This window comes from Myxocyprinus asiaticus, chromosome 7, assembly GCF_019703515.2.
Source record: "Myxocyprinus asiaticus isolate MX2 ecotype Aquarium Trade chromosome 7, UBuf_Myxa_2, whole genome shotgun sequence".
In the NCBI taxonomy this organism is placed as follows: Eukaryota; Metazoa; Chordata; class Actinopteri; order Cypriniformes; family Catostomidae; genus Myxocyprinus; species Myxocyprinus asiaticus.
Window position 1 is genome coordinate 25804685 of NC_059350.1, and position 26839 is coordinate 25831523.

The 26839-nt window shown below is 37.2% G+C and overlaps 1 protein-coding gene across 7 annotated transcripts in view; it reads right to left on the bottom strand.

The window, feature by feature from the left end:
* Nucleotides 1-26839, bottom strand: part of vps8 (VPS8 subunit of CORVET complex) — a 184731-nt gene that overhangs the window by 129493 nt on the left and 28399 nt on the right. For 5 of the 7 annotated variants that reach the window (XR_007897689.1, XM_051702467.1, XM_051702465.1 and 2 more), the window contains 6 exons: nucleotides 9227-9271; nucleotides 8204-8426; nucleotides 8015-8104; nucleotides 6977-7028; nucleotides 6818-6860; nucleotides 4575-4647 (listed from right to left, as the gene is read on the bottom strand). Coding sequence is in view for 6 of the 7 variants with exons in the window: in XM_051702467.1 (XP_051558427.1) it covers nucleotides 4575-4647; nucleotides 6818-6860; nucleotides 6977-7028; nucleotides 8015-8104; nucleotides 8204-8426; nucleotides 9227-9271 (526 nt within the window). In the remaining variant the exon portion in view is untranslated. The remainder of the gene's footprint in view (nucleotides 1-4574; nucleotides 4648-6817; nucleotides 6861-6976; nucleotides 7029-8014; nucleotides 8105-8203; nucleotides 8427-9226; nucleotides 9272-26839) is intronic. The other 2 variants (XM_051702468.1, XM_051702466.1) reach the window with 1 other exon arrangement.

A 26839-nucleotide genomic window follows, 5' to 3' on the forward strand; every position in this document is an offset into this window, starting at 1 on the left:
GCAGCTGAAACTGTAAAATATGATGGTTAATGGATTTGCTCCTTTTCACATTACAGATGTGGCCGTTGAGAATGTGTGACCAAAAAAAAACAAAAAAAAAAACATGTTGCATCACAAGGTATCAGGTGGTGAATAACAAACATGATCAGTAGGGGGCAGTAATGTTTCATTCTTTGAACACCGATTGCTAATGGTTAGTGAGTCCATGCATATACCATTTAAAATAGTCGTATTGTCAGCGGAAAACTGTAGTGAGAACAAAAATCATAAAAAGCTACAGCAAGCAATATTGAGCCAAATCAGCAATGGCTACACAATTGTTAGCTATAAGCATACTTTCTCAGAACCATAATGAAGTGGCATTATAAGCTATATGTTGCTGCGTTCAGTTGGTGGACTGTCGGATAAATGCATTGTTTGGCTGCTTTATGCGCAAGAGCAGAGTCGTAATAAATATGCAACTGTCTAACATTTGGAAGAATGTACTGATGAGATCAAACCATCAGTAGAGCTGTATCATGTTGAACTCTTATTCTGATGGGATTGACTGAGGCAGGACAGATGACAGTGCAGGTTGACCAATTGCGTTTCAGACCCACCCACATGTGCAAATCAAATATTCAAGCTGTATTATCATTTTATATCAATGAGCAATAAACACAAGAAATAAGCTAATTTCTTGCTTTTTTATTTTTTTTTAAACACAAAGAATAATAAAAAAAACAAGCCCTTTTTCCATTTTTCCCTATTGCTTTTGAAATGAAAAAACAACAAAGCATAACTGATTTTTTTTATTTTTTTTATTTCGAAATGAAAAAGGAATGAACGCAATGTACACGGACTCACAATGATGACTCTAAAACTTTATAGAGATTACAGTTTCATTTTCTGTTATGCGTGATTTTCTGTAAAGCTGCTTTGAAACAATGTGTTGTGAAAAGCTCTATACAAATAAAAATGACTTGACTTGAATTTCGGTCTGTTCCTCAAACAATACTACCGCATGGCTTCAGAAGAATTTAAATATAGTGCACGAGTGATATGGATGACATTTATGGTGATTTTGGAGCTTGACAGACACAATCACAATCCCTCATTCTGGTGTTTCACGGATAAAAAAGTCATACTCAGAAAAAGATGTCAGAAATTTAAATATTTGGGTGAGCTGTTACTGTATATATAGAATTAACATTGCTCCTGCAGCACTCTCACTTATTATTTTTGAACATTTTACAAGTATATAGGCATTATTAAAAAGCTTTATGTTTTTATGTAAAAAGTATATATAAAACAAAATGTAGTCCTAGTGAAAAAATAAATTCCTTAAAGAAATGTTGCAATAAAGATTGTAACTTTTCATTATTCAGCAGAAAATTGAAAACTGAAAGAACGCATTTCACTGCATGTTTTTAAATAAAACTCTTTTCGTCACGAAGTTGAAAAAAATGCAGTTAATCTTTTAAAAGCAGTTTTTTTTTTTTTTTTTTTTTAATAAAAAACAAAACTTTGATCATTTTTCGATCAGATTATTGGTGGGGGTAGTTTTTCTTGTTTCAAAGGGGGGCTTGACCAAACAAAATTGAGAACCATTGCCTTAATCCTAGGAATGAGCAATAGTAAAAGTGGTGCTTGCATATACATACCAATAAAGAAAATAATCAATCTAAAAATGAACCTGAATTAATTTCATGTTACATTATATGTTATATGCACACATATTTTATGCACACATATTGTTATAAATGCATACTCTATAAAGGTGCAACCATGAAAATGTAAGTATTATAACTGTGGTTGCAATTATTTATAAAAAGATTCACACTGTGTTAGCAAATGTAAGTGCTATTTACTGTATACCAAGAAAGTTGTTCCTTGTGCTTAAATGGTTCTTGTTTAACATAACCAGAGCAGATTATTTTAACAGTCGTTGTTATGTCATATATTCGGTTTATGGGTTAATACCTACATTCCTGGATGATGTACGGAATCTGTTCAGATTACTCGCATGCATACCTAAGGAATGTACTGTTTTACAGGCTGAGAAGTGTATACTTCATCAAAAACAGTACATATTCTGACAGTACACAATTTCGGACACAGGAATAATGTCATGCATTACAAAAACAATTATGATGTATTATACTGTACTGTATATACAGGCTTCAAATGTCCAAAAGCACAGTTTATTTTTTTATTTTTCTTTCAGGTCACTCTTATTTATTCTACAGGTATGTGTTCATGGGCCAACCTTCCACACAATAACTAAATCAAAATTCAGCCCATTATCAATGGAGTACAGTACAGCGCTGACTAGTTGCCATGGTGACCAGGTGGAACACTTTCCATCTAGAATGAGTGTGTTTTTGCAAGAGCAAATCCAGAAGATTAGCCATTATCTTCTATTCACACACACATAAAGATAGGTCATTTTGCAATAATTGGAGGTGCTAAGTTTTGTGATGCCTGTGTTGTGTTTGAAAATGGGAGGAGGAGAGGGGAGGCATGATGGAGAAGGACCAGTGGCATTGTGTGTGTGTGAGACTGTAGGGGAAAGTGTGGATTTGTCACTGCGTTACAAGATCAAAGAGGAACAGGAGTCTCTCTGTGCATGTGTGTCTCTTTGAACATGGCCCCTTGGGGCCCAAAAGATAATACTTCAAATAAAACATTACATTCACACACTGTGACAAATCTCTCTCTTTTTTTAAATGGACACACACCTTTAAAGCCATACATCAGAGACATCACGCACATAAACAGATGATGACAAGCATTTTAATGTAGTAAAACAAAAAAAAGAAAACAAACAAGAAGCCACTGAGAATAGGGATGGGCAGCATAACGGTATGTTCTACCATGCGATGACAGACCAAAGATTCTGCTATATAACAAAGTATTTATGTGTCGGGATAAAAAAAAACAACTATAGCCTACTCTGCATACTGCCACAGACAAGCACTTCCACTGCAGACAGCTTTGATTTATTACAATGGTTGCAGAGCAACGCAACTTGGAGCAACTGATGTCCGGTCACACCATCACAGGTGCATATGACAGCTTTCTTACAATAGGCGTGGGGGAAAAATATTTATTCTTCAGACAATCGATTTTTTTATTTATTTTTTCTCCCTTTTCTCCCCAATTTGGAATGCCCAATTCCCAATGCGCTCCAAGTCCTCATGGTGGCGTAGCGACTCGCCACAATCCGGGTGGCGGAGGACGAATCTCAGTTGCCTCCGCATCTGAGAACGTCAATTCGCGCATCTTATCACGTGGATTGTTGAGCGCGTTACCGCGGAGACATAGCGCGTGTGGAGGCTTCAAGCTATTCTCCGCGACATCCATGCACAACTCACCACGAGCCCCACCGAGAGCAAGAACCACATTATAGCGACCACGAGGAGGTTACCCCACGTGACTCTACCCACCCTAGCCACTGGGCCAATTTGGTTGCTTAGGAGACCTGGCTGGAGTCACTCAGCACGCCCTGGATTTGAACTTGCGACTCCAGGGGAAGACAATAAATTTTTTAATCACCTCCCAGATGAAAAAAAATAAAAAACTATTTTTATAGTTTATTTATAATAAAAAATAAACATTTATCTTAATATGCTAATACAATGATAGATATAGGAAATTATATTTGTGCTGAGTTCCACATGAACCGGCTTTCTCCCAGAGAATTTTTGTCTCTTTATATTCTTTATGATTAGTCCTTTAATGCACCACTGGTACAGCCATTAAATTGCTGGTTGTTCACTGTCGGATGTCAAATCCTCTCCTGTGATCAATGTTCCTGTTATTAGTGCATAATCCACAGGTTTATTTGTGAGGTGTTGTGGAGAATATTTTTCAGGAGTCATTCTGCAGATTCTGTCTGACACTGCCTTAATAAATAGTTGCAGTAAAAAACTGTTGGATACACCCTTTCAGGAAAACCAAGTATTTGCTTTTCCACACTCTCTGATACGTTCCCAGATTTTTCCCAGGACATTCCCACAACCTCTGAGCTCCTGCCTGAGTATCGATCATCTCAGCACCTCATCAGGGTAAACAACCCTGGCTGTCACGCTTTTCACTCAAACCTATAGAGCGTGACAGCACTCTGTTTGTTTGTATGAGAGATAGTAAGAGTTGCTTTAGATTTTGTGTTTGTGTGTGTGTGTGTGCGTGTGTGTGTGTGTGTGTGTGTGTGTGGGTGTGTGCATGTTCAGTGTCCATGTATATGTTCCCTGGAGGTTGTCTAGCCCAGAACTAATCACTTGAGCACCTCTGATGGTTAAAACAGAAAGGAAATCCCTCTGAAAGCCCTGCTGAGAGCACACTGCTGAGAATACTAAACACACACACACACACAAACATCTTCTGTGAGAGCTGTGCACTATATAATAGAGGGAGAATGAGTGGTGTGATTCATAAAGACCCTTCACAAACAGAACACATCTGTGTTGTCATAGTGTTGAGCTGTACTGAACAAGAGTGTGTGACTGCAGACATTAGCAATACACTAACAGTACCCCAGAGTATATATTTATCTTTACTCACTGCAGTCTGATTTTAATCAAACTACTAACCTGATTTTTCACCTGAGGGACCAGATCTTCAGGAATGTCCCCCAAAGGATAGGCCCGTCCTGCCAAACAACAGCTGAAACGGTGACAACTGTGTTAGTATACGCAACTGTGTGTGTAAATTTTGTACTAAGCTACAGTTTGGGGACAAATTTTACCCCTGAAATTAGATAAATTTCACAAAATCTCACAAAAAGTTTTTTTATTCTAAAAAAGCAAAACATTTCTTTTAGGGTTAAGATTAGTCTATTGCAGGGGTTTCTCACACTTTTATCACAAAGGATACTCTTATTTTCCCATATGTTATTATAGTAAGATCAACCAATATAAAGATACATTCTAAGTAGTGTTGTCACAACACCAAAATATCAGTAGTCAGTATCAATACCAGTGACATTTGACGTTTCTTGATACCAATTTCCACACCACAACAAAGACTAACACTAACTAATTGGTTAACTAAGTAAACATTGTTTCAAGTTCTCAAGTGATTATTCAAGACAAGTAAACGGCCAGTAATAAAATAAATAAATACATAAAAACAATAGAAGAGAGATATACTGTATATTAAGAAAACAGTTCTTGAAGATTTTAAGAGCAGTGTAGTATTCAGAAATTAAAAAAGTATTAAAATACAACATAAAACTAATTAAATGACATGTCCTTACTGTATGATTATAATGATATAATTCTTTTTTTAAGCTACTTAAGTTATCCAGCCAATTAAGTAACTATAAAATGTATGGCCAAAATTATATGGACACCCCCTTCTAATTAACAAGTTTGGTTACTCCATTAATTCCAGTTAAGATCAATTATAATGCTACCCCATAAAATGGCATTCTAGGGCATTGTGTTATCACTTATCAACAAGTGCCTTACAACAGGAAATGTTCCAGATTACCTTAAAATGCAACTATACAACCTCTTCTCAAGAGGCCAAATCTAGACCCTACAATTATGTCTCATTTTAGACCTATTTCTAATCTTCTTTTTATTTTGAACATTTTAGAGAAGGTAGTACTTTGTCAACAACAGAGAATTAACTTATTTAATGAAAATAAGATATCTTAAGTCTTTCAGTCGGGTTTTAGAATTCATCATAGTATGGAGTCTGCACTTTTAAAAGGTTTTTAATGATACTGTATTAAATGTTGATTCAGGGGATTATGCAATCCTTGTGCTTTTAGATTTGTGTGCTTCGTTTGACACAATAGACCATGGTGTTCTCATTTCTCATCTTGAACAGGAAATGTCCTCAGTTGGAAAAATAAATTTTTCAGTTAATACTGGTGAATTTTCATCTTCTAAAGCTCATCTTACTTGTGGGGTTCCTCATGGATCCATTCTTGTTCCTGTTTTGTTTTCCATGTATATGCTTCCTTTAGGTTCTATTTTTAAGAAATATAGTATATCCTTCATTTAGCTACTTCCATTTACGAGTTTTGGCTAAAGTCAAGTCATTTCTCTCCTTCAAGGACTTTAAAAGGATGATTCATGCTTTTATGTCATCTAGACTTGACTATTGCAGTTATCTCCATATAGAAATAAGGCAATCATCTCTTGCACGGTTGCAAATGGTTCAAAATGCTGCTGCCAGGCTTCTGACAGGTGTACGCAAATGAGAACATATAACTCCTATTTTTGTTTCCCTGCACTATTTGCCAATCTGTTACAGAATTGAATTCAAGTTATTACTCTTTGTTTTTAAGTCCTTAAATTGGCAGGCGCCATACTATCTCTCTGATCTAATGTCTGCTCACCAGCCTGGGAGATCGCTCAAGTCCTCCAATCAGAGGCTTTTGAGTGACCCCTGTATTGTCAAAGCTATGTTCATAAAGAAATGGTTTACTGCTTCTGGTGTGGAAGAACTTGACTGGCCTGCACAAAGCCCAGAAATGAACCCCAGTGAACATCTTTGGGGTGGATTGGATGCCAACTGTGAGCCAGGCCCCATAACCCAACATCAGTGTTTCTGATTGGGAGCAAATCTCTGCAGCCATGTTACTACATACAGTATAGTGGAAAGGCTTCCCAGAAGAGTAAAAGCTGTTATTGCAGCAAAGCGGGAATTAAGTAGTTTTGAAATAATATGTTCATCAAAACATTTGGTGTCCATAAACTTTTGGCCACATGATTTAATAATTTGCTTTAAATAAAAACAAGAGAAGTCTAAGGACCGATAGCTAAATAAACATATGTGTATGTGGGTGTAAGGGCAGTGCTTGTGCAAAACGTCACCTCACCTGATGTACACCAGCAGTTTATTTCCCATCACAACATGCTCATCTGCAAAAGAAAACAAATGTAAAAACGTGGTAATGTGCACTTTAGTTTAGCATGTGCATATATGTGTGTGGGAGGTGTTGTTCTGTGTACAGGAGTAGTTCAGTTCCATTTTCTACCTGTAAGAGGCTTTTCGTCACGAAGAGGAGGACCAATCACCTGCAAGAGTTTCTGGAACAGCAAAAAAAAAAAAAAAGGCAAAAGCTCAAAGGAGCCTTTTTATTTACATATTTTAGAGTAAACATTAAAGAGCATTCACAACTCATTTACTCCAGAATGTGACACATTTCCAAGTAAAACAGACAAAAAAAGAACAATGAGGAAAAACAAAGTAGGATGAGGCATGATTTTATCCATCGGGAATTGATAATTACGCATTAATTACTGCCTTTGGCTGATTGATGTAATCAAGAATGTACTGTTATCATGTAATCCATACAAATTTAACTGTAATCTGATTGTGCACATTATAAAATGTAATGTAATCCAATTACAAGGACCTGATTTTTAAATTTGATTACCTAATCCAGATTACATGTAATCTGTTACTACCCAGGACTGCCACTCATTTGCAAAGCCCACTCAGACCCACAAACATACACATAAACACACACACACACACACACATACATACATACATACATACAAATACACAGCCTGCTGAGAGAAGCTTTCTTATATATTCAAGCACAACATTTCTAAAACACTGCAGTCTATCCTCCCTTCAGACTTCCTGCAACACATGCAAGACAAGACCACGTAATCCAGACAAACATACACACTGTGCTCATCACACCGTCTCCATAGACAAGAGTGCTGCTATGTTTGGTCAGTGTCTATGTGTGTGACATTTTGGACATGAAAGGAAATGAATCCCTTGCTTGGTCGCCTTTCATCTGGCGTTCAGAAGATTTCTCTGTCAACAAAGCTTTCATCTTCCTCCTGGCCTAATGGTGGGAAAAACACTCACACACATAATCAACAGTATGCGCACAAACAAACAAACAAACACCCTTGAGGTGTCCCTGAAAGGCTAACCAGTTTCAATTTATGGTTTTCTACTTAAGTAACCCAATTTTACCATCAGAGTGTGTACGGAAATCGGAAATTAATTCACCTTTTAGCACAAAGTACACTGAACACACACACATTCATACCTCCATGGGGCTGATATAGTCATTCATGCCACTGTTGAAGACGTAAATCATGGCGTCATACAGTTGGTTATCCCAGCACATCTGCACCACCTACAAACAGCCAGGTTTTAAAGTAGACATATGTTGATTATGTAACGCAGATCATAAAGAACTGCTGGAATGATCTCATATGTGCATATGCACACACACCTGTTGTATGTCCAGGTTGGTGATGTCCATGTGGACCAGGCATCCCTCCACACTCTCCATCATGCCGTTCTCCTGGAAGTAGCTTAGGAGGTCTCTCATGACGGGCGCAGTCAGACATCCAATCCGCTCACTCAGAATGTAGGGCTCCAAACTCTCCAGAAATACGCCTTTGGCCACAGAGTTCTCCACCAGTCGAGGGTAAATCTGATTAAACAGCAGGTCCCTGAGGAGAGGGGAGATCGTTTTAAAAAAGAGATCACTGCAGAAAGCAGAATACACAGCAGTAGAAAACTTACTCAGGAACATTTGGTATATCTAAAATCTAATAAATACCAATAAATGTATAAAGGTATTTAGTTTGTTCTTCTTATCTGTTCTACATAGAGATTTTGTGGGTTCGAACAAGATAACTCCATCTATGTTCCTCAGTAGTGAGCAACAGTAGGGTTCTGGAATTATAAATCCCATTCATTTTCTTTGCTATAAATCTTTTTTTTTTTTTTTTTTTTTTTTGCAATAATGTATAAACCTTTCAGCTTTGACGTTGGTATATGCTGTTGTTATTGTAAAGCTTGTGTGATTTAAAACAAGGGAACAGTGTTTTATTGTCAGTGATCATGTTTATAAACCAATATGCTGATAACTACCTCAAATCAACTGATTTAAAAAAAAAAAAATCTGACCATTCAAAAAAACTGTTTACATGAGTGTGGCAGCAGCGGCATGGTCAAGCGTCCATCCAGAGAGAGAGAAAGCGGTAAGGGCGCTTGCACCTGAGCTAAATTATGTCTAACACCTGTCTCTAATTACAGTGAGCATGGGGAGAGCGGCATAAAAGAGCCACACCGCCAGCAGACCAGAGAGAGAGAGTCTGGGTCTTGAAGCTCTTCGTGAAGCTACAGCGTTATTGTGAAGCTAAAGTGTTATTGTGAAGCTAGAATCTTACTGTGAAGCTAAAGAGTATTGTGAGAGCGTGAAGCTGACGTGTTGTGGCAACCCTGTAACTCCATTAAAGACCCTTACCTGAGTGAAAGAAACCTGGTTCCCCGTGTCCTCCCTGGCAAAAACCTTTACAATGAGATTTAAAATCATCGATTTGTTTCGTGCTTTTGGTGTCAAAACTTGAGCAGTCATACGCACAACACTTGCACACATTGGATAAGCCAGTAAGAACGCTAGTAATAGGGGTTTACATGCAATGCGAAATAGTCATGGACAAAAATCTACTTTTGCCGATGTAGTCTTTGCTTAAACAGTTTATGACCTTACATACTTGATAAATCAAAATTGCTTAAGGCGTGTACTTGACCACACATTTTGTCGGCCTATTAAGCATAATCGTGTAAGAACATGAATGTTAACATGCTCAGTAAAGAGTTACACATAATTATGTAGAGTTCCACCAATCAGAGAAGTCACTATTACAAATGGAAATTGGAATCATGCAAAAAGGAGTAGGAAGCGACCGTCCACTCCCATAAAGCCTCGAGAATGACACACTTATACTGTACATTTGTTTATATTTGAATATTTTGAAAATGTAAATATATGGTATTTCATAATTAATCATATATAGTGAATAGTTTTATATTGTATAGTCATTTATAATTCGATCATGTCAATTGCAATGTTTCATGGCATGAGAATTTCATTCATTAATTCATAAAAGAATATAAACACTGCACACAAAACGCAATCGAAGGCACATATGACCTAAACATTCTAACTAAAAAAAAATAAAAAATATTGCAAAAATAGCACAAAAATGTCATTAACCTGCAATATACAAATTTCTCCAAACCTTCCACTCTCAAAAATTAAACACACATTTCTGTTTCATTAAGACATAGGTCTTACAAGGCAATTGGCAAGTATTGTGCTGGTTTTTGTAGTGTAGAGGTCTGTCACATGCTATAAAGAGCTCTGTGATCAAAGTACAAACAGTGCACAGTGTACAGAGCCTTAAAACAAACAAAAAACTACCACTATATTTACCGCAAACTTCAATACAATGAGTGAGCTTTAATCTGAAATTAAAATCTAAATCAAAATGCTCAAACATGCATAAATTAAAATATCACACATGACACCAAAATCAAAGTCTGCATAAACAGTGTTACTATAAAGACTCCAAAAATGTACCACACATATATTAGAAGAAAAAAAATCACTGCTGATTGTCTGGAGATGCATTTAAAAGTTAAACCTACTGTGATAAGCTCTTATCAGTGAGTTGCTCAGCTGACAGTGTCACAAACACCTGAGGCATGAAAAGAGTGAGAACTACCAAAAAACAGGAAGTGATGACAGGGATAAAAGTCTCTGTGGTGACAGAGTGCTACTGTAGGGAGTGGGGCTGTAAAGCTGGTGTAGTTTAAGAAAGAAAGACAATATAACATATATTGTGAAAATACAATGGCTCCAAAAGTATTTGGGCACTTAAACCACACTTACAAATGTATGAATGTCATTCCATAGATAAGAGAAAAAAAAATAAAAAATTCAAACCAAGTGGCATTTATCCTACACAAAGCTAGCACAAGCTTATTTTTCAAGCAAAGCATTTCACAAACAGTTTGTTAGGTTTCAATTTATAAAACAATAATACACCTATTTTTACACTTTTTGGCTGTCAAACCAAGTGGAACATGTACAGTACTGTACATTGTGGGTTGAGCAGAATACTTAAAGTATTCTGGGCTGAATACTATATACTCTCTCTCTCTCTTAAACATATTTAGTAATATATTCTGATCCATCACATAAAAGTGTAACGTATTTAGAATACAAGAATACTTTAAGAATATACTATATTTATAAATTTAAGGCACAATTGGAAGAATTATGTGCGATAAGTCGTTCTTATCTTATCTGAACTGCTAGATCACCACTATTAACATCTAAGTGAGTCTGAACAGCCAGATAGCTATTTGTCAGCAAATTACATGAACTTAGCACTACACTGATTTTTTTTTAATTAGATGTGGAGTTGATTGCTGATGTTTTTCTTTATAGAAGGCAGAAGGCACACAGAAGGCAGTTTGCGGTTTACTAAAATATCTTGTCAACTTTCCAACAAGCAAAATGCTGCCTGTGCCTCCAATACCCAAAAACCCCTAGCTGTGACATTGTATATACCAAAGCAGGGTTGTTTGTGAATGTTCAGAATGGCATTTTTAATGTTTCTGTCTATTTTTTGTTTTTTAATCTTCTTAACCATTATTAGATTGGACTGATCTATGAAATGCAAATTAACCATATTTTCAATATGATAACTGAATGCCACTTGCAGAAATTAAACATGCAGCATAGTGAGGTCCTGTGACGACAATGTAGTATATGAATGATTTTAACTAGGCTTGCTTCCATATTTAGGCCTATTTATTCTTTGTATTTTCTACTTCTTTTATAACGGAAACTTGGATGCTTTTAATTCTTTTACTCCTTTGATTTTAATTGTTAATTTTAGAATTTTTTGGTGAATCACTTTGTATGATATGTTAAATAAATGTATTTAAATAGAAATTACAATTGTGGGAAACAATGTATCATGCACTCTAATGTAATACTGTAAGACAACAACATTTCGGTGCAGTTGCCAGATATTCCATTACAGAATCATTAAACATGACTAAGATGTTGTATTTTCATTATCTAGTGTCTACCATCAAACCTTTTGGTGAATGAGGCCCATTTCTAATGTATGCTGTTATGCTGTTGTATAATTATGCTTTAATTTTAAACGTAGTTGTGTTTTCAAATTAGCCCAATTTTGCATGAAACCCTGGAAACTTTTCAAATGCGCTGAAGCTGCTCTTTGGAAGAAAGTGCGAGAGGACAAGTGTGCAGTGTGCATCTGCGCTGTTTAAAAAAGTTGTTCAGAAAAAAACAATTTCATCTGACTGACAAGTATTTATTTTCTTTCTGCCTTATTATGTGGTCATTGTGAGAGAAGTGTTCTGAAAGTATTCTAACAAAATTTTATAAAGTAACTATTCTGAATACAGGTGCTTGAAAATGTAAAGGGTGCTGAATACAGTTCATTCATTTTTGTATTCTGATTACTTAACGGCATTAAATGTATTCTGTTACAGCCCAACCCTGTGTACATACTAGGGGTTGCATAGACAAGTCGACTAGTCGACAATAACTAATGAATTTGACACTGTCTGTCTGAAGTCGACTAGTCGCATTCCAAGTGATTCAAAAAAATGCATCTGTAGGAAATACAGCGGGTGGCGGATTTCTGAAACATAGGACAGCAAGAGATAGGGATGCGAATCGTAAGAAATGCGCTGCAGGAAAAACTGTCAGAGACACAGAGTATTTCAGTTCTGTGTTTCAGCTGCATCAGCAGAAAATTGCATGTAAGGGAACCGTTATCGGAACTAAAAGTCATGAAGATCATCTGATTTCGGTATTTTTTATAGAATGGAACAGGTTCTGAATAATGGTAATACTGGAATAATGGTGAATGGTTCTCTGTTCCCAACACTAGCAATGGAATATTTATTTATATTTATGGGGAAAGCTCTACCTGATTTGTTAGTTACTTTTAGGGGTTGGGTTATATTTTTCTGACCAATCAGGTGGCGCTTTCCTGATGAAAATGAATTTAAAATCAGAAATCATGCAACCTCTGGTACATACTGTAGTTAATGTGATGAGCTACACTTGTGGTTAGGATATGTGTGTGGCTTAATATGTTACAAAAAATTATCACACAACCTACTGATTGCAAGTAATTGCAAAAAGAGATAAAGAAAAGTGAAATTAGTTCTGAGAAAAGGTCTAGATTGATTTCTCTGTAGATGCAACTTGGTTTGATATTTTTTATTCAAAGTAATGATTATACATACAGATTTTGTTCACATAAGGAAAAAATCTCTCAACATAATTGACATTTAGATTGAATATTTAGAATAAAAACTCAGTGATGGAGAGTCACATGACGGCATGTGAGGTTCGGACGTGTGAACGGCGAGCTCTGCGCACTCTGCTAGTTTTAACACTATTAATGTCATAAACCGGTGAGATTCGATACACTCTGTTCCATAACTGTTCTAGGAGGACAATATGTCAAAGAATTCAGAATCCTCGAGCTTTGGAGACATTAAAAGACACTTATGTGCTCAAGCTGACACCCCTGACAAGGCCCCGAGCCCGGGAGTCGATTTGGTCAGAGAAATGAGGGAAATTCGGCAAGAAATGTTGAACATGTCAGGAATGCTGAAGAAGGTCGTTGCTGACTTGGAGGATCTTGCTGTAATATGTCGATCGATCACTGCTATGGAGACGAAATTCACTGAGGTGGTTACAAGAGTGGGGAATGTCGAGAAAAGGATCGATTATCTGGAGTCATCGGAGAGGGAATTATCTGCTAATCCGCTAGCGACCAAGGTGGATTTGGAGCATGCCTGGGAGAAGACGGAGGATATGGACAACCGTAGCCGGCAGAATAACGTCCGTACTGTTGGAATTCCTGATGTCGAAGAGGGTCGGGATATGGTGAAATTCCTGGACGGGCTCTTTCCCAGTCTGCTCGGCCATAAATTGGAAAACGAGCGAGCTCACAGTGTCTGGCATGGCGATCCACTGAGGGAGACAGGCCCTGATCAATTCTGGCCAAATTTCTGAGATCATCCGATAAAGATCTCGTATTATGTGAGGCGAAGAGTAAAGGAAGGCTTTCTTGGAGGAACCACAGCATTTTCTTATTCCCAGACTTTGCGAAGTCGACAAGAGAGAAACGTGATCGATTCAAGGAATGCAAGAAACTCTTACATCATCAGAAGGTCGCTTTTGCACTGATGTTCCTGGCCAAATTGAGAATAGATGCTAAGGATGATCGTAAAACATTCACATGTCCCCAGCAAGCGATGTACTTCATAAAGTCAACGGAGTAAGTTATTTTGTGGTACTCACGTTGCAGCCGAGTGGACCATCTCACTGAACATCCACTTGACTGTCCGAGGAAACTGAGCGCCTTTTTGTTTCTTTTTGTGCTGGTTCCACCTAGCGGCTGTTATTTGCTCTCCTTCGGGACAGTTTTGTGGATGAATCTGCAAGTTCTTTGTGCTTATGCCTCCTATTGGCTGGAGTTTGTTTTGTGGAGTATTTCTTGCAAGTCATTGGAGTGATTAGGTAATTTGTTGCACTCATGTAGCAGCCGAATAGGCTGGCTCACTGAACATTCGTTTGACTGTCCGAGGAAACCGAGCACGTTTTTTTTCTTTTGGTTCCACCTAGCGGCTAGAGTTTGTTTTGTGGAGGAACACACCTTTGGGAGAGTTATGTGGATAAATCTACACATTTTTTGTGTTTATTCCACCTATTGGCTGGAGTTTGTTTTATAGATTATCTTTTGTTGTGTAATTCTGTCTCACAAATTTGTATAGAAACACCGGACTTGAGCAATCCGCTGGCAAAGTTGTCGCAGGGGCTCTCATAGGCGTACATGGACTGTTTCAGTTTAGAGGGATGGATGCCAGTAGGCGATGTCATGCACGGAGTTAATGCGCACATTTTTCTTTTTGCTGTTTGTTTGGTTCTAGGGGAAGTTTGGGGTTTGATTGTTGCACTAATGTTGGAATGTGGCAATAATTTTGTTTTTGACACTATTGTGTCAGAATGTCAAATGTTAATATTAGTGGATTGTCTCTCTCCACGTGGAATGTAAATAGGTTGGGGCACCCCATAAAAAGAAGGAAGGTTATTTCTCTTCTTAAGCATAAGAAATATGATATAGTGTTTCTTCAAGAAACGCATCTTTCCCCACAGGAAGCTGAAAAATTTGGGAAGATATGGGGTGGACATGTTTTCTTTAGTGCTGGCTCAAGAGCAGGGGAGCCATTACACTGATAAGTAAGCATCTACAACTCAAATGTCTCAAACAGATTAAAGATAAATTAGGAAGAGTCATTATTGTTTTAGCAGAAATTCAGGGGCAAAGTCTTATTTTGGCTAATATTTATGCAACAAACATTGATGATCAGGGATTTTTATAGATCTTGAAGGGATGTTGCAAGCCGCTGGCACACATCATGATATAATATTGGGAGGAGACTGGAGGACTCAGTCCTTGATCATAGTGAAGCAAAAGTGTGTAAGCCCCCTAGAGCAACAGTGACGCTTCACAGGATGTGTAAAAATTTTGGTCTTTTGAACCCTTCTGGTAGGGACTATACATTTTTTTCATCAGTCCATAAGATTTATTCTAGAATAGAATATATATATATATATATATATATATATATATATATATATATATATATATATATATATATATATAAAAGTCCCTCATTTCATCTGTTGTTGATTGCTCAATTGGAAACATTTTAGTCTCTGGTGAGTTTAGAGGTGTTGCCGGATATGGAGAAAAGGAAATCATATAGCTTGCACTTTAATGTATCCCTTTTGCAAAATCCTGAATTCCTACAAATGTTAAAGGCTGAAATCAATGTTTATATGGAGACCAACTGGTCCTCAGTATCCTCTGTGGGCGTGGATTGGGAGGCACTTAAGGCAATTCTTAGGGAACGGATCATACAGTATGCCTCATTCACCAAAAAATCCAAAGCATGAGAACTCATGGAGTTGGAAGGGAATATTAAAAGTGCCGAGGCAGAGCTGAAGCGCCAAATGTCGTCTGATGGCCTCAGAGAATTGACCCGATTGCAATACAGATATAATACTATTTTGTCATGGAAGGTGGAGTTTTGGCTATTCAGGGAAAGACAGTCATACTTTGAGTCAGGGGACAAGGCAGGAAAACCTGTGGCTAGACATAAAACAGAGAGAGTCTTTTTTTACCATTCCCTCAGTGAAATCTGCTGGTGGTGAAATATTTACCTCAGCCATTGATATTAATAATGCTTTTAAAGAGTTCTATCTTGATCTCTATAGTTCCACGTCTTCGACTACTGATGAGGATATTAGAAACTTTATGGAACCATTAGAACTTCCTAAACTGACGGCTAAGCAAAAAAAAATTCTCTTGTTTCTGAGATAACCTTGGAGGAGCTTGGCGAGGTATTTAAGGCCTTGCCTACAGGCAAAGCTGTGGGGCCAGATGGCTTTGCCGCTGAGTTTTTTTAGATATTATGCTACAGAATTAGCTCCACTTTTGCTAGAAGTTTATACGGAAATCATTAAAGAATGGAAAGCTTCTGCCAACCATGATGTAATCCCAGATCAGTCTGATTCTTAAAAAGGACAAAGATCCAAGCGAGTGTAAGAGTTACCGTCCAATTTCCCTGATCCAGCTAGACATTCAAATATTGTCAAACATTTTGGCTAACCGATTAAGTAAACTTATGACATCTCTTATATGGCTGTGCTCTAAGTTTAAGTAAGGTAAGTTTGCATACCCTGGCAGAAATTGTGACATTTTGGCATTGATTTTGAAAATATGACTGATCATGCAAAAAAAACTGTCTTTTATTTAAGGATAGTGATCATATGAAGCCATTTATTATCACATAGTTGTTTGGTGTGGTTGTTTCAAGGAGCATAATACGATGATACTTGAACAAAAATGAGCTGCATGGTCAAGTTGCCATAAAGAAGCCAATGCCACAAAAAAGCCCGGTTACAATATGCCTGACAACACCTTGACACGCCTCACAGCTTCTGGCACACTGTAATTTGAAGTGACGAGACCAAAATAGAGCTTTATGGTCACAACCATAAGCACTACGTTTGGAGAGGGGTCAACAAGTATTGTGCTCCTTGAAACAACCACACCGTCTTTTTCCAGAGCAGCCTGTATTTCTCCCGACGTTACCTGTGGGTTTTTCTTTGTATCCCAAACAATTCTTCTGGCAGTTGTGGCTGAAATCTTTCTTGGTCTACCTGACCTTGGCTTGGTATCAAGAGATCCCCGAATTTTCCACTTCTTAGTAAGTGACTGAACAGTACTGACTGGCATTTTCAAGGCTTTGGATATCTTTTTATATCCTTTTCCATCTTTATAAAGTTCCATTACCTTCTACTACCTGCTCCCCATGGCTCAGTATCTAGCCTGCTCAATGCATTCACGTGAGAGCTAACAAACTCATTGACTATTTATACACAGACACTAATTGCAATTTAAAAAGCCACAGGTGTGGGAAATTAACCTTTAATTGCCATTTAAACCTGTGTGTGTGTCACCTTGTGTGTCTGTAACAAGGCCAAACATTCAAGGGTATGTAAACTTCTGATCAGGGCCACTTCTGTTATCATTATGATTTAAAAAGGAGCCAAACAACTATGTGATGATAAATGGCTTCATATGATCACTATCCCTTTTTTTTGCATGATCAGTCATATTTTCAAAATCAATGGCAAAATTTCACAATTTCTGCCAGGGTATGCAAACTTTTGAGCACAACTGTACATATAGATCAGGTGGGATTTATTCGGGCCGTAGCTCTTCTGATAACATTAAGCATTTCATCAATATCATGTGGTCAGTGGCGAACGTTCAGACTCCGGTCGCTGCTATCTCACTTGGCGCCAAAAAGGCGTTTGATATGGTAGAATGGGATTATCTTTTTAAGATTTTGGAAAAGTACGGGTTCGGGAATACTTTTATTGTTTGGATTTGTAGACACTCGGAAGCGGCTGTACAAACGAATGGATTAATTTCAGATTATTTTACTCTGGATAGGGGCACCCGGCAGGGTTGCCCTCTGTCCCCATTGTTGTTTTGTCTTGCCCTGGAACCATTAGCAGCCACGATAAGAAAGGAGGATAATTTTCCAGGGGTTTTGGCGGAAGGTGTGGCGCATAAGCTTTTGCTTTACGCAGAAGATATTTTATTATTCGCCACCGACCCTACCAGATCTATGCCTTGCCTCCACAGAATTATTCATTCCTTTTCTAAATTCTCAGGATTCAGATTTAATTGGTCTAAATCCGAAGCTTTGGCTCTGACAGCATACTGCCCGGTAACGGATTTTCAGCCGGCCGCCTTCCATTGGCTGAAACAGGGCATTAAGTATTTGGGTATTTTATTCCCAGCAAATTTGTGTGATTTAGTTAAGAGTTAATTTTGACCCTTTAATAAAAAGGTTTTTGAGTGATTTGGGCAGAAGGGCTTCATTAAATTCATCTATGATTGGGAAGGTTAATCAATTTTATTCCAAAATTCAACTACCTGCTACAATCTCTCCCTATTGATGTCCCCACTCTTATTTCAAGCAATTTGATAGCATAGCAAAGTCCTTCATTTGGAATGGTAAACTTCCCAGATTACAATTCAGTAAGTTACATAGGCCGATTGACAAAGGTGGGCTAGGCCTACACAAGATTTTGTTTTATTATTATGCAATCGGTCTTAGACATTTGGCTCATTGGTCGCTTCCACCTGAGAGAGCCCCTCCCTGGTTTTGTATTAAACAGGAAGTTCTTGCCCCTATTTCGCCATTGCAAAGCCTATCAAACTAATCTACTAGTTACACCCTGTTATCTCGCATTTGCACTCAGTACGGACAGGTGTGTCCAGAGTGTTTAATTCGGACATTTATTTAAATGTTGCCTAGAGCATATGGCTGAACCCAAAATTATGTATTAATAAGTCCCCTTTCTGCTGGTCAGAGTGGATTGTGAGGGAGGTTAATACACTCGGTGACCTATTTGAGAGTGGAGTGTTGAGATCTTTTGAAAATTATGTTCAACATTTTGGGATTCCCAGATCTCAGTTCTTTAGGTATTTACAGCTGCGCCACCTGCTCTGTACTATTTTTAGGAGTAGCATACACACCCCTAAAGCAGCAGATAATCTGGGAGAGGTGATTACTGCTTTTGGAAAAGGTCATGAGGCATCAGCGTATTACTCCCTGTTAATTCAGTGTCTGGGGGACGGAACTTTAACTTCTATCAAGAGATTATGGGAGAAAGCTTAAACTTGGTATTGGAGGAGGGAGTGTGGGCTAGGATTCTAAAAAACATCAAGTCTGTATCTAGAGATGCAAGGGTGCACCTTATGCAATTCAAGATTTTACATCAATACTATTGGACCCCCTCTAGATTGTATAGGTTTGGTCTTAAAGACACACCCACCTGCTGGCGACGCCAATCAGAAGATGGAGACACAACCCATGTTTTTTGGTGGTGTGTTAAGATCCAAGAATTTTTGTTGAAGGTTCAGAGTTTTATGTGTGATGTATTAGGCACATAAATTTCATTTTGCCCCAGACTCTGTACCTTAAGCGATGGGGCGGTCATCAATATAGGGAATAGACACATAAAAAATTGGGTCCTAACCAATGTAATGATCGCCAGACAAATTGTTTTAAGGGGATGGAAGTCGACTGGAGCGCCCCCATTTCAGGAGTGTTGCTCGGAGATGGGAAGGGTGGCGGCTTTCGAAGAAGAGTCATCTAGAAGACTGGGGAATTTGAATTTGTTTGTTGGGAAATTGGGCAAATATTTGGCATTCTTGGAGGGCTCTCGGGGAGGGGCAGTGGAGAGAGAGATATAGTTATTAATGTGTGTGTTTATTATATTTTTTGTTTGTTTTGTTTTTTTGTGTGTATATACTCATGTGTGACCACAGGAATGTTTGTTGAGGGTCAGGGTGGGGGTTAAATGTTAATTCTGTGTATATATGTTTTGCTTTTCTTTGTTTAATGTATGAATAAAAAATGTTAATCACAAAAAGAATAAAAACTCAGTGATATGGTGTCTTTTGTGTTGCCATTGAATTATTATTTAACTGAGATCAAATCGATGGCTACATCACTTGGAATCAACCACCTGGTGCTTTGTGTTGGTTCATGGAAAAAATATAATTATAATTATAGCATTGTAAAGGACATCAAACACATTCAACATTGTTATTCATCTCATTCTGCTCCTCACCCCATGAACGTTTTTTCACAAAGAAGAAAAAGAGCCCATCAAAGAGAGAGAGAGTGTTAGAGAGATGATGTGTGTGAAATAAAAGGAAGAGAGAAAAGAGCTGTAAGGACAGGGAGAGGACAATTTAGAGGGAGAGAGAAAGGGAGAAGGGAGCGATAGTGGCTATGTCTCAGTTCTCTCCCTATCTACTGTATGACATGAATCAGTATAACTGTGAATGTGAATTTGGGCATGAGGCATGTTTCACAAAACACGCAAAGGCAATGTAAAAAAAAAATTAAAAAAAATGCATAAGCACTGCATATTTATTTCATTGCCCAAATTAATAGGTTACAGTATTCACACTGTCCGCATATGCAAAGTGTTGCACTGAAATGATTATGACAATGGGGCAGTCCTAGAAATGGAGGACTGTCTGGTAGGTGTCCTTACTACCAAAGTAGGGAACCAAAACAGGTTGGCAGCTGGCAACAATAACACTCTAAATGATACATTGTGTAGCTTCTCATTTCTTAACCTTTAAAGCTCTGAAGGATTTTTTTTTAAAAGATTTCCTGTTTCAGTGGCATACCCAAAATTAAAGGCTTATAACTTGACCAAAAAAATAAATAAATGGATTACAGCAGTCAGAAGAGAAAAAATAAATTTACTGTCACTTCATCAACAGTTGTATATAAAACCCCATTGAAGCAGTGGAGACTTCATTTTTTTTTTTTAATGCCAGGATAATATAACACTAAAAATAATAGTGCTCTAATTTCATGACAGCGTCTTATCAAATTTTTGTGAGAGCGCTACTTCCAAGCGCAATTTTTATGCCAGTGCAACACACTAGCAACCGTGGTTGGGAGTGTGTGTGCTATCTGTGGGTGTAAGTGAGCAAACTTTGGATGTATTGTATGTTAATGAAGAGGCACAAATCACCATTTTCGTTATAATTTAACGAAGCCTACATCCAATTAGGGCTTGGTGGAATATCGAATATTAACGATATAATCAAGATAATTTTGCTGACGATGTCAAATTTACCAATATCGTGAATATCGCAATGATTTTAATGTGCTTTCATTTGGCCATTAAGTTTCATAAAGAGTGCATCAGTAGACTAATTTCACGATCCTTCAGGGCTGCACAATTATCAAAATAACAAAAATGGCGAGTTGGTCATATGTGATTATTAATCCACAAGAGTCTGTGATTTAAAGACAGATAAACGGTCTGTGTGTGATTCAGAACAAACCGGTGATGCGCTGATCTGTGTGCACGTGCATGGCGGAGCTCTCAGATTAGTTCACATGCATTGTGAAATCAAAGTAAAGTAGGTTCAAGCATTCGCGCAATTCCAAACATTAGTAACCGCTAAAAGATATTATAAAAATCTTCAAACGCGGCACCGTATAACAGAAGAGGAAATGCGGAACACTGTAAACTGTCAAATACACATTGCCCTTTCTGTGTCAAAATTAAAGCTCCTTGTGAAGTTGAAGCAAATATGACAGCACTTTCGGTGTCAAAACATGACAGTTCGGACTGCTGAGAGGATTATTGGTTGCCCCCTACCCTCCCTTCAAGAACTGTACACTTCCAGAATGAGGAAAAATGCTGGAAAAATCACTCTGGACCCCACTCACCCTGCCCACTACCTTTTTGAACTGTTGCCTTCTGGCCGATGCTTCAGAGCTCTGAGCACCAGAACTGTCAGGCACAGGAAAACATTTTTCCCTCAGGCTATCCATCTCATTAACAGTTAAAACTACCCCATTGAGCAATAATTATGTGCAATTCACAGTTTAGTCTTTTTATATTTATCCAACACATCCTACCTTTTCTACCATTACATTCCCTTGCACTTTATATAACAGATTTGTATTTAAATTTGCACTACGTATGTGTATGTGTGTGTGTGTGTGTGTGTATATATATATATATATATATATATATATATATATATATATATATATATATATATATATATATATATATACACACACACACACACACACACACACACACACACACACACAACCGGTCAAAAACACATCCGGTCAGTTACTCATTCTTTATTATAATTTATATATATATATATATATATATATATATATATATTTATTTTTTTTTATTTTTTTTTCACATTTTAGAATAATAGTAAAGTCATCAAAACGATGGAATAACATTATTGCCAGGTATGCTTACACATACAAGGAATTTGTCTTGGTGACAGGAGCTTCCAGTGAATAACAATAAAATAAAGCAACAAGACAGAGATAATAATAAACAAATAATAAAAAATAAATAAATAAAAATAGAATAAAATAAAAATTAAATAGAAAATAAAATATACATAGAATACACAAAAAGACAAATATATATATATATATATATATATATATATATATATATATATATATATATATATATATATATATATATATATATATATATATATACACACACACACACACACACACTACCGGTCAAAAGTTTGGAAACACTTACTCATTCTTTATTATAATTTATATATATATATATATAAAATGTGATTTTATAAATTCAATAGTTTTGATGACTATACTATTATTCGAAAATGTGATTTTTTTTTTTAAATTTTTTTATATATATATAAAAAAATTTTTAAAAAAAATCACATTTTCGAATAATAGTATAGTCATCAAAACTATTGAATAACATAAATGGAACTATGGGATTGTGTTGTGACTAAACAAAATCCAAAATAAATCAAAACTGTGTTATATTTTAGCATCTTCAAAGTAGTCACCCTTTGCCTAGAATTTGCAGACATGTACTCTTGACATTTTCTCAACCAACTTCTTGAGGTATCACCCTGGGATGCGTTTAAACAGTATTGAATATTCCCATCTATGTTGGGCACTTATTGGCTTCTTTTCTTTTTTATTATCTTTATTATTATAGCCTGAATGTCAATACAGTACAATACAACCTACTGCACATTCTATATATACTATATATACTTTTTTTATTGAATAATGTGTATCTATATTGTGCGTATTGTATACTGTACAGTGTATGTTATTATTTGTATATTGTGTTGTATTTATGTGTATATTAGACTTTAAATTGTGTTGTGTTAATTTGATGTTATTGTAAATTGGTATATGTCTCATCACTGTCACGACTACTATGTTGATCAGAACTGCACCCAAGAATTTCACACACCATTGCACTTGTGTATATGGCTGTGTGACAATAAAAGTGATTTGATTTTGATTTGATTTGATTATTTGGTCCAAGTCATCAATTTCAAAAACTTTTTTTAAATTTTTTTATTACATTTTAGTTTTATAATGAAATAAATTAATATGTTGGCACAATTACATTTTTGTCTACAAAACTAATTTCAAACATTTAAGCATACACCTTCAGATCAAAAGATTTTTAAGATCATGAGAAACATTTCAGTGAAGTGTTTCAAAACTTTTGACTGGTAGTGTGTGTGTGTGTGTGTGTGTGTGTGTGTGTGTGTGTGTGTATATATATATATATATATATTTATTATAAATTATAAAAAAGAATGAGTGTTTCAGAACTTTTGACCGGTAGTGTGTGTGTATATATTGTCTTATTGTGTATTCTATGTATATTTTATTTTCTATTTAATTTTTATTTTATTCTATTTTTATTTTTTTTATTTTTTTTATTATTATCTCTGTCTTGTTGCTGTATTTTATTGTTGTTCACTGGAAGCTCCCGTCACCAAGACAAATTTCTTGTAAGCATACCTGGCAATAAAGCTGATTCTGATATTGATTCTGAAAATAAAAGCCCCAGGTGGAGGTGAATTAAACAGGACAGAAATATATTAACTTTGTATTACACAAATCTAATAATCAGAATAATAATGATAATTAAGCATTATATTATAATAATAAACCTGACGTGTCCCACAGTAATAATTTAGTATTATGCAATGTTCAACTGGGGTTTCAAAAGTAAGTCAGTGAAGTAGCTTTGCACACCTTGTTCATTCACAAAAATGTATTAATAAAAACATTTGAAGGTAAATAAATGCCTTTTATTAAGCTACTATGTATCATTGTATATGCAATATAAATATAATGTGCATATCAGTGAAAATGATTGAATTTCATTCTCCCTTGTGTTTATTTAATGAAAAACGAATTATTATATTTTAATTTAATGTCTTTAATATTGAATCTACTTGGCTGCAGTGGCTGTTTGGATGAAATGATGGTTCCTCTGATAAAAAAACAAAACATTTTTGAGCCATTTTAAAGCAAATACATAATTATCGAGATATATATATCGAATATCGTCAATTTGCTGAAAAATATAGAGATATAATTTAAGACATATCACCCAGTCCTACATCCAATTAGTCCTTACGGACATATGCACAAATGATCACACAAATGCTCCATATTTCTTTTTCTTCTAATGCAGTGCATACAGTCCATTTACATTACCAAATTCTTATGAATGGACTGTCTTCATTTACACAACAACACACTCACAGCAGCTCAAGAGATAACCCCAGTCACTTGCATATCAATAGACATTCACACATAGACATTCACACAATTATGTTGAGAGATTGTTGCCTTATGTGAACAACAGCGCTCTTTAAACATGCCAACATCACTATAACAACTGAATGGCACAAAGTGTCACAGCTGTCAGTATGTCTCACATCAACAGACACAGCAGCACTAATCTTTGCCTCTCCATCGAACATGAGTCAACAACAGGGTATACAACAACAGCAGACACCATAAATGAGGCATTTCCTTGCATAATCGTTCTTCCTGTATACAGCATGTGCACAACAATTCACTGCAAAACAGAACCATTTAACACTAAATTCATTGCCTCTACTACAACTGTCAAAAATTATTTATTTATCCCACAACAATAAATTTAAAACAGATGGTTCTAGTTTTGGATGCTGATTGGTCAATAAAGTGGTCCAGCCAAAATACACTGTATAATAACAGCTATGATGCAAAACACCTGCCACTGCGAGCTTCTAAATGGTAAACCCTGATAAGCTGAATTTACTCAAAACAATTACGTAAACGAATTCCCTCAATCTAACTGAGTAATGGTGTATCTTAAAACTTAAATGTGCTGTATGCAAATTTAGCGTTCTGAAGCTTTCACGTGACTGTCACTGTATTAGCCACGCCCTCTCATTCCAAAACCTTGCCCACCAAAGATACATTTGAGACCAAAACCAAGCAAAAGAGCAGCACAGTTCGTTCCTGTGGTCCACCAGGGGAGGAGTAAGCTGTCATCTGCCAGAGGTCGGAGGAGTGGCTGAAGACCAGGCGATGCCGTGTCCGGGGTTCGGCGAGCCAGTTTCCTCTCTCTCTCTGTTGCTCCGCCTCACTTTTTCCCTCTCCCCTTTCCCTTCCCTCATCTCTCCCAGGGCTCCAGAAAGGCGGGGAAGACCTGCAGGCCGGCACGGCCGGAAGGGCAACACACCCCCTTCAGGAAGGGAGGGGAGTACGTCATGTCAGGGGTTTCCCTGGCCTGAGTCGGGCGATAGGATGGAGGAGTGTGACGAGGAGGCAGACGACAGCAGTTCCTCCGACTCTCGGCGGCCGCAGCGACCCCTCTGTCCTCAGGCAGTGAGGACTCCACGAGAGCACATCCCTCCTCCTTCCTGGGTTTCGGCACCAATGTAACGGTGTAAGGTGGGCAAGGAGGAGGCGAGAACCAGCTGAACAATAAATGTAACTTTTAATAACATAAATGAACTTGAATCAACTTAAACACAAACACATAGACACACACACACAGTGGCCACATGTGGCCCTCTCTCTCGAACTGGCACCACCGGCTCGTCTTAATCCCCCTGCTGGCTGATTAGCTCGAATCAGTGCCGGGCATGTGTCTACACGGCCCGGCCCCGCCCTTCTCCTCATCACACCATACAAATAATAGAACATATAACATTATGTACATGTGCAAGTGGTAATGTATGTGCAAGGTAGGGGTATGTACAGTTATTTAATTAAGGGGAATTTCAAACTTGTGGAATCCATGTCAACTAGTGCATATTGTGGGAACATACCAAATACTAGGAAATCCTGTTAAATATTGTTAATAGTTTTAATTTAACTTTTCACTCAAATTGCCATGCTGATTATATAATTTGTAACTAAAAAAAACTGTATGAAAGTAGAAAATGAAAATCAGAAAGTGGACTCAGCATTTTGAACCCCATTGTATGTCAAAGTAGGGTTGGGTGATAAAACGATCTCGACATTTATTGCAATAAAAAAATCCACGATATAATTGATAAACTTTTGAGTAATTTTCTATGTTTAGCCTATGTTCTACATCTAGACGATCAGGTGTGTGTCACTAAAAACGCAAGCAGTTTGGCTTTCTCAGACTGTATGAAGTTGCTAATGTTAGCTGCCTTGCTAGATTAGGCTACACCAGTCACAACGGTCTGGTCCGGACCACAGAGTGATTCCATCTGGAACGCAAGACATCACAATGGTTGCGCCCTCTCATCATCTCCAGTGAGCAGCGCGACAAAACAGCAGCGCGACAAAACAGCAGTGCTATGTACACCAGCTCTGATCTTTCTGCACTGCATTCTTGAATATTTTTGTCTAGCACTGAACACGCTTTATGCCCAGTCCCGCTCTGCAGGCGTTGCTTCTTTTCCCCAAATTAGTAAACATGAGGCGCCGCATAGAGCCCCGTTCACACTGTCAACGATTTTGTCGCTACAAGCAACAGGAGACCGTTCATTTTCAATGAGAGCAGGTCAAGTGA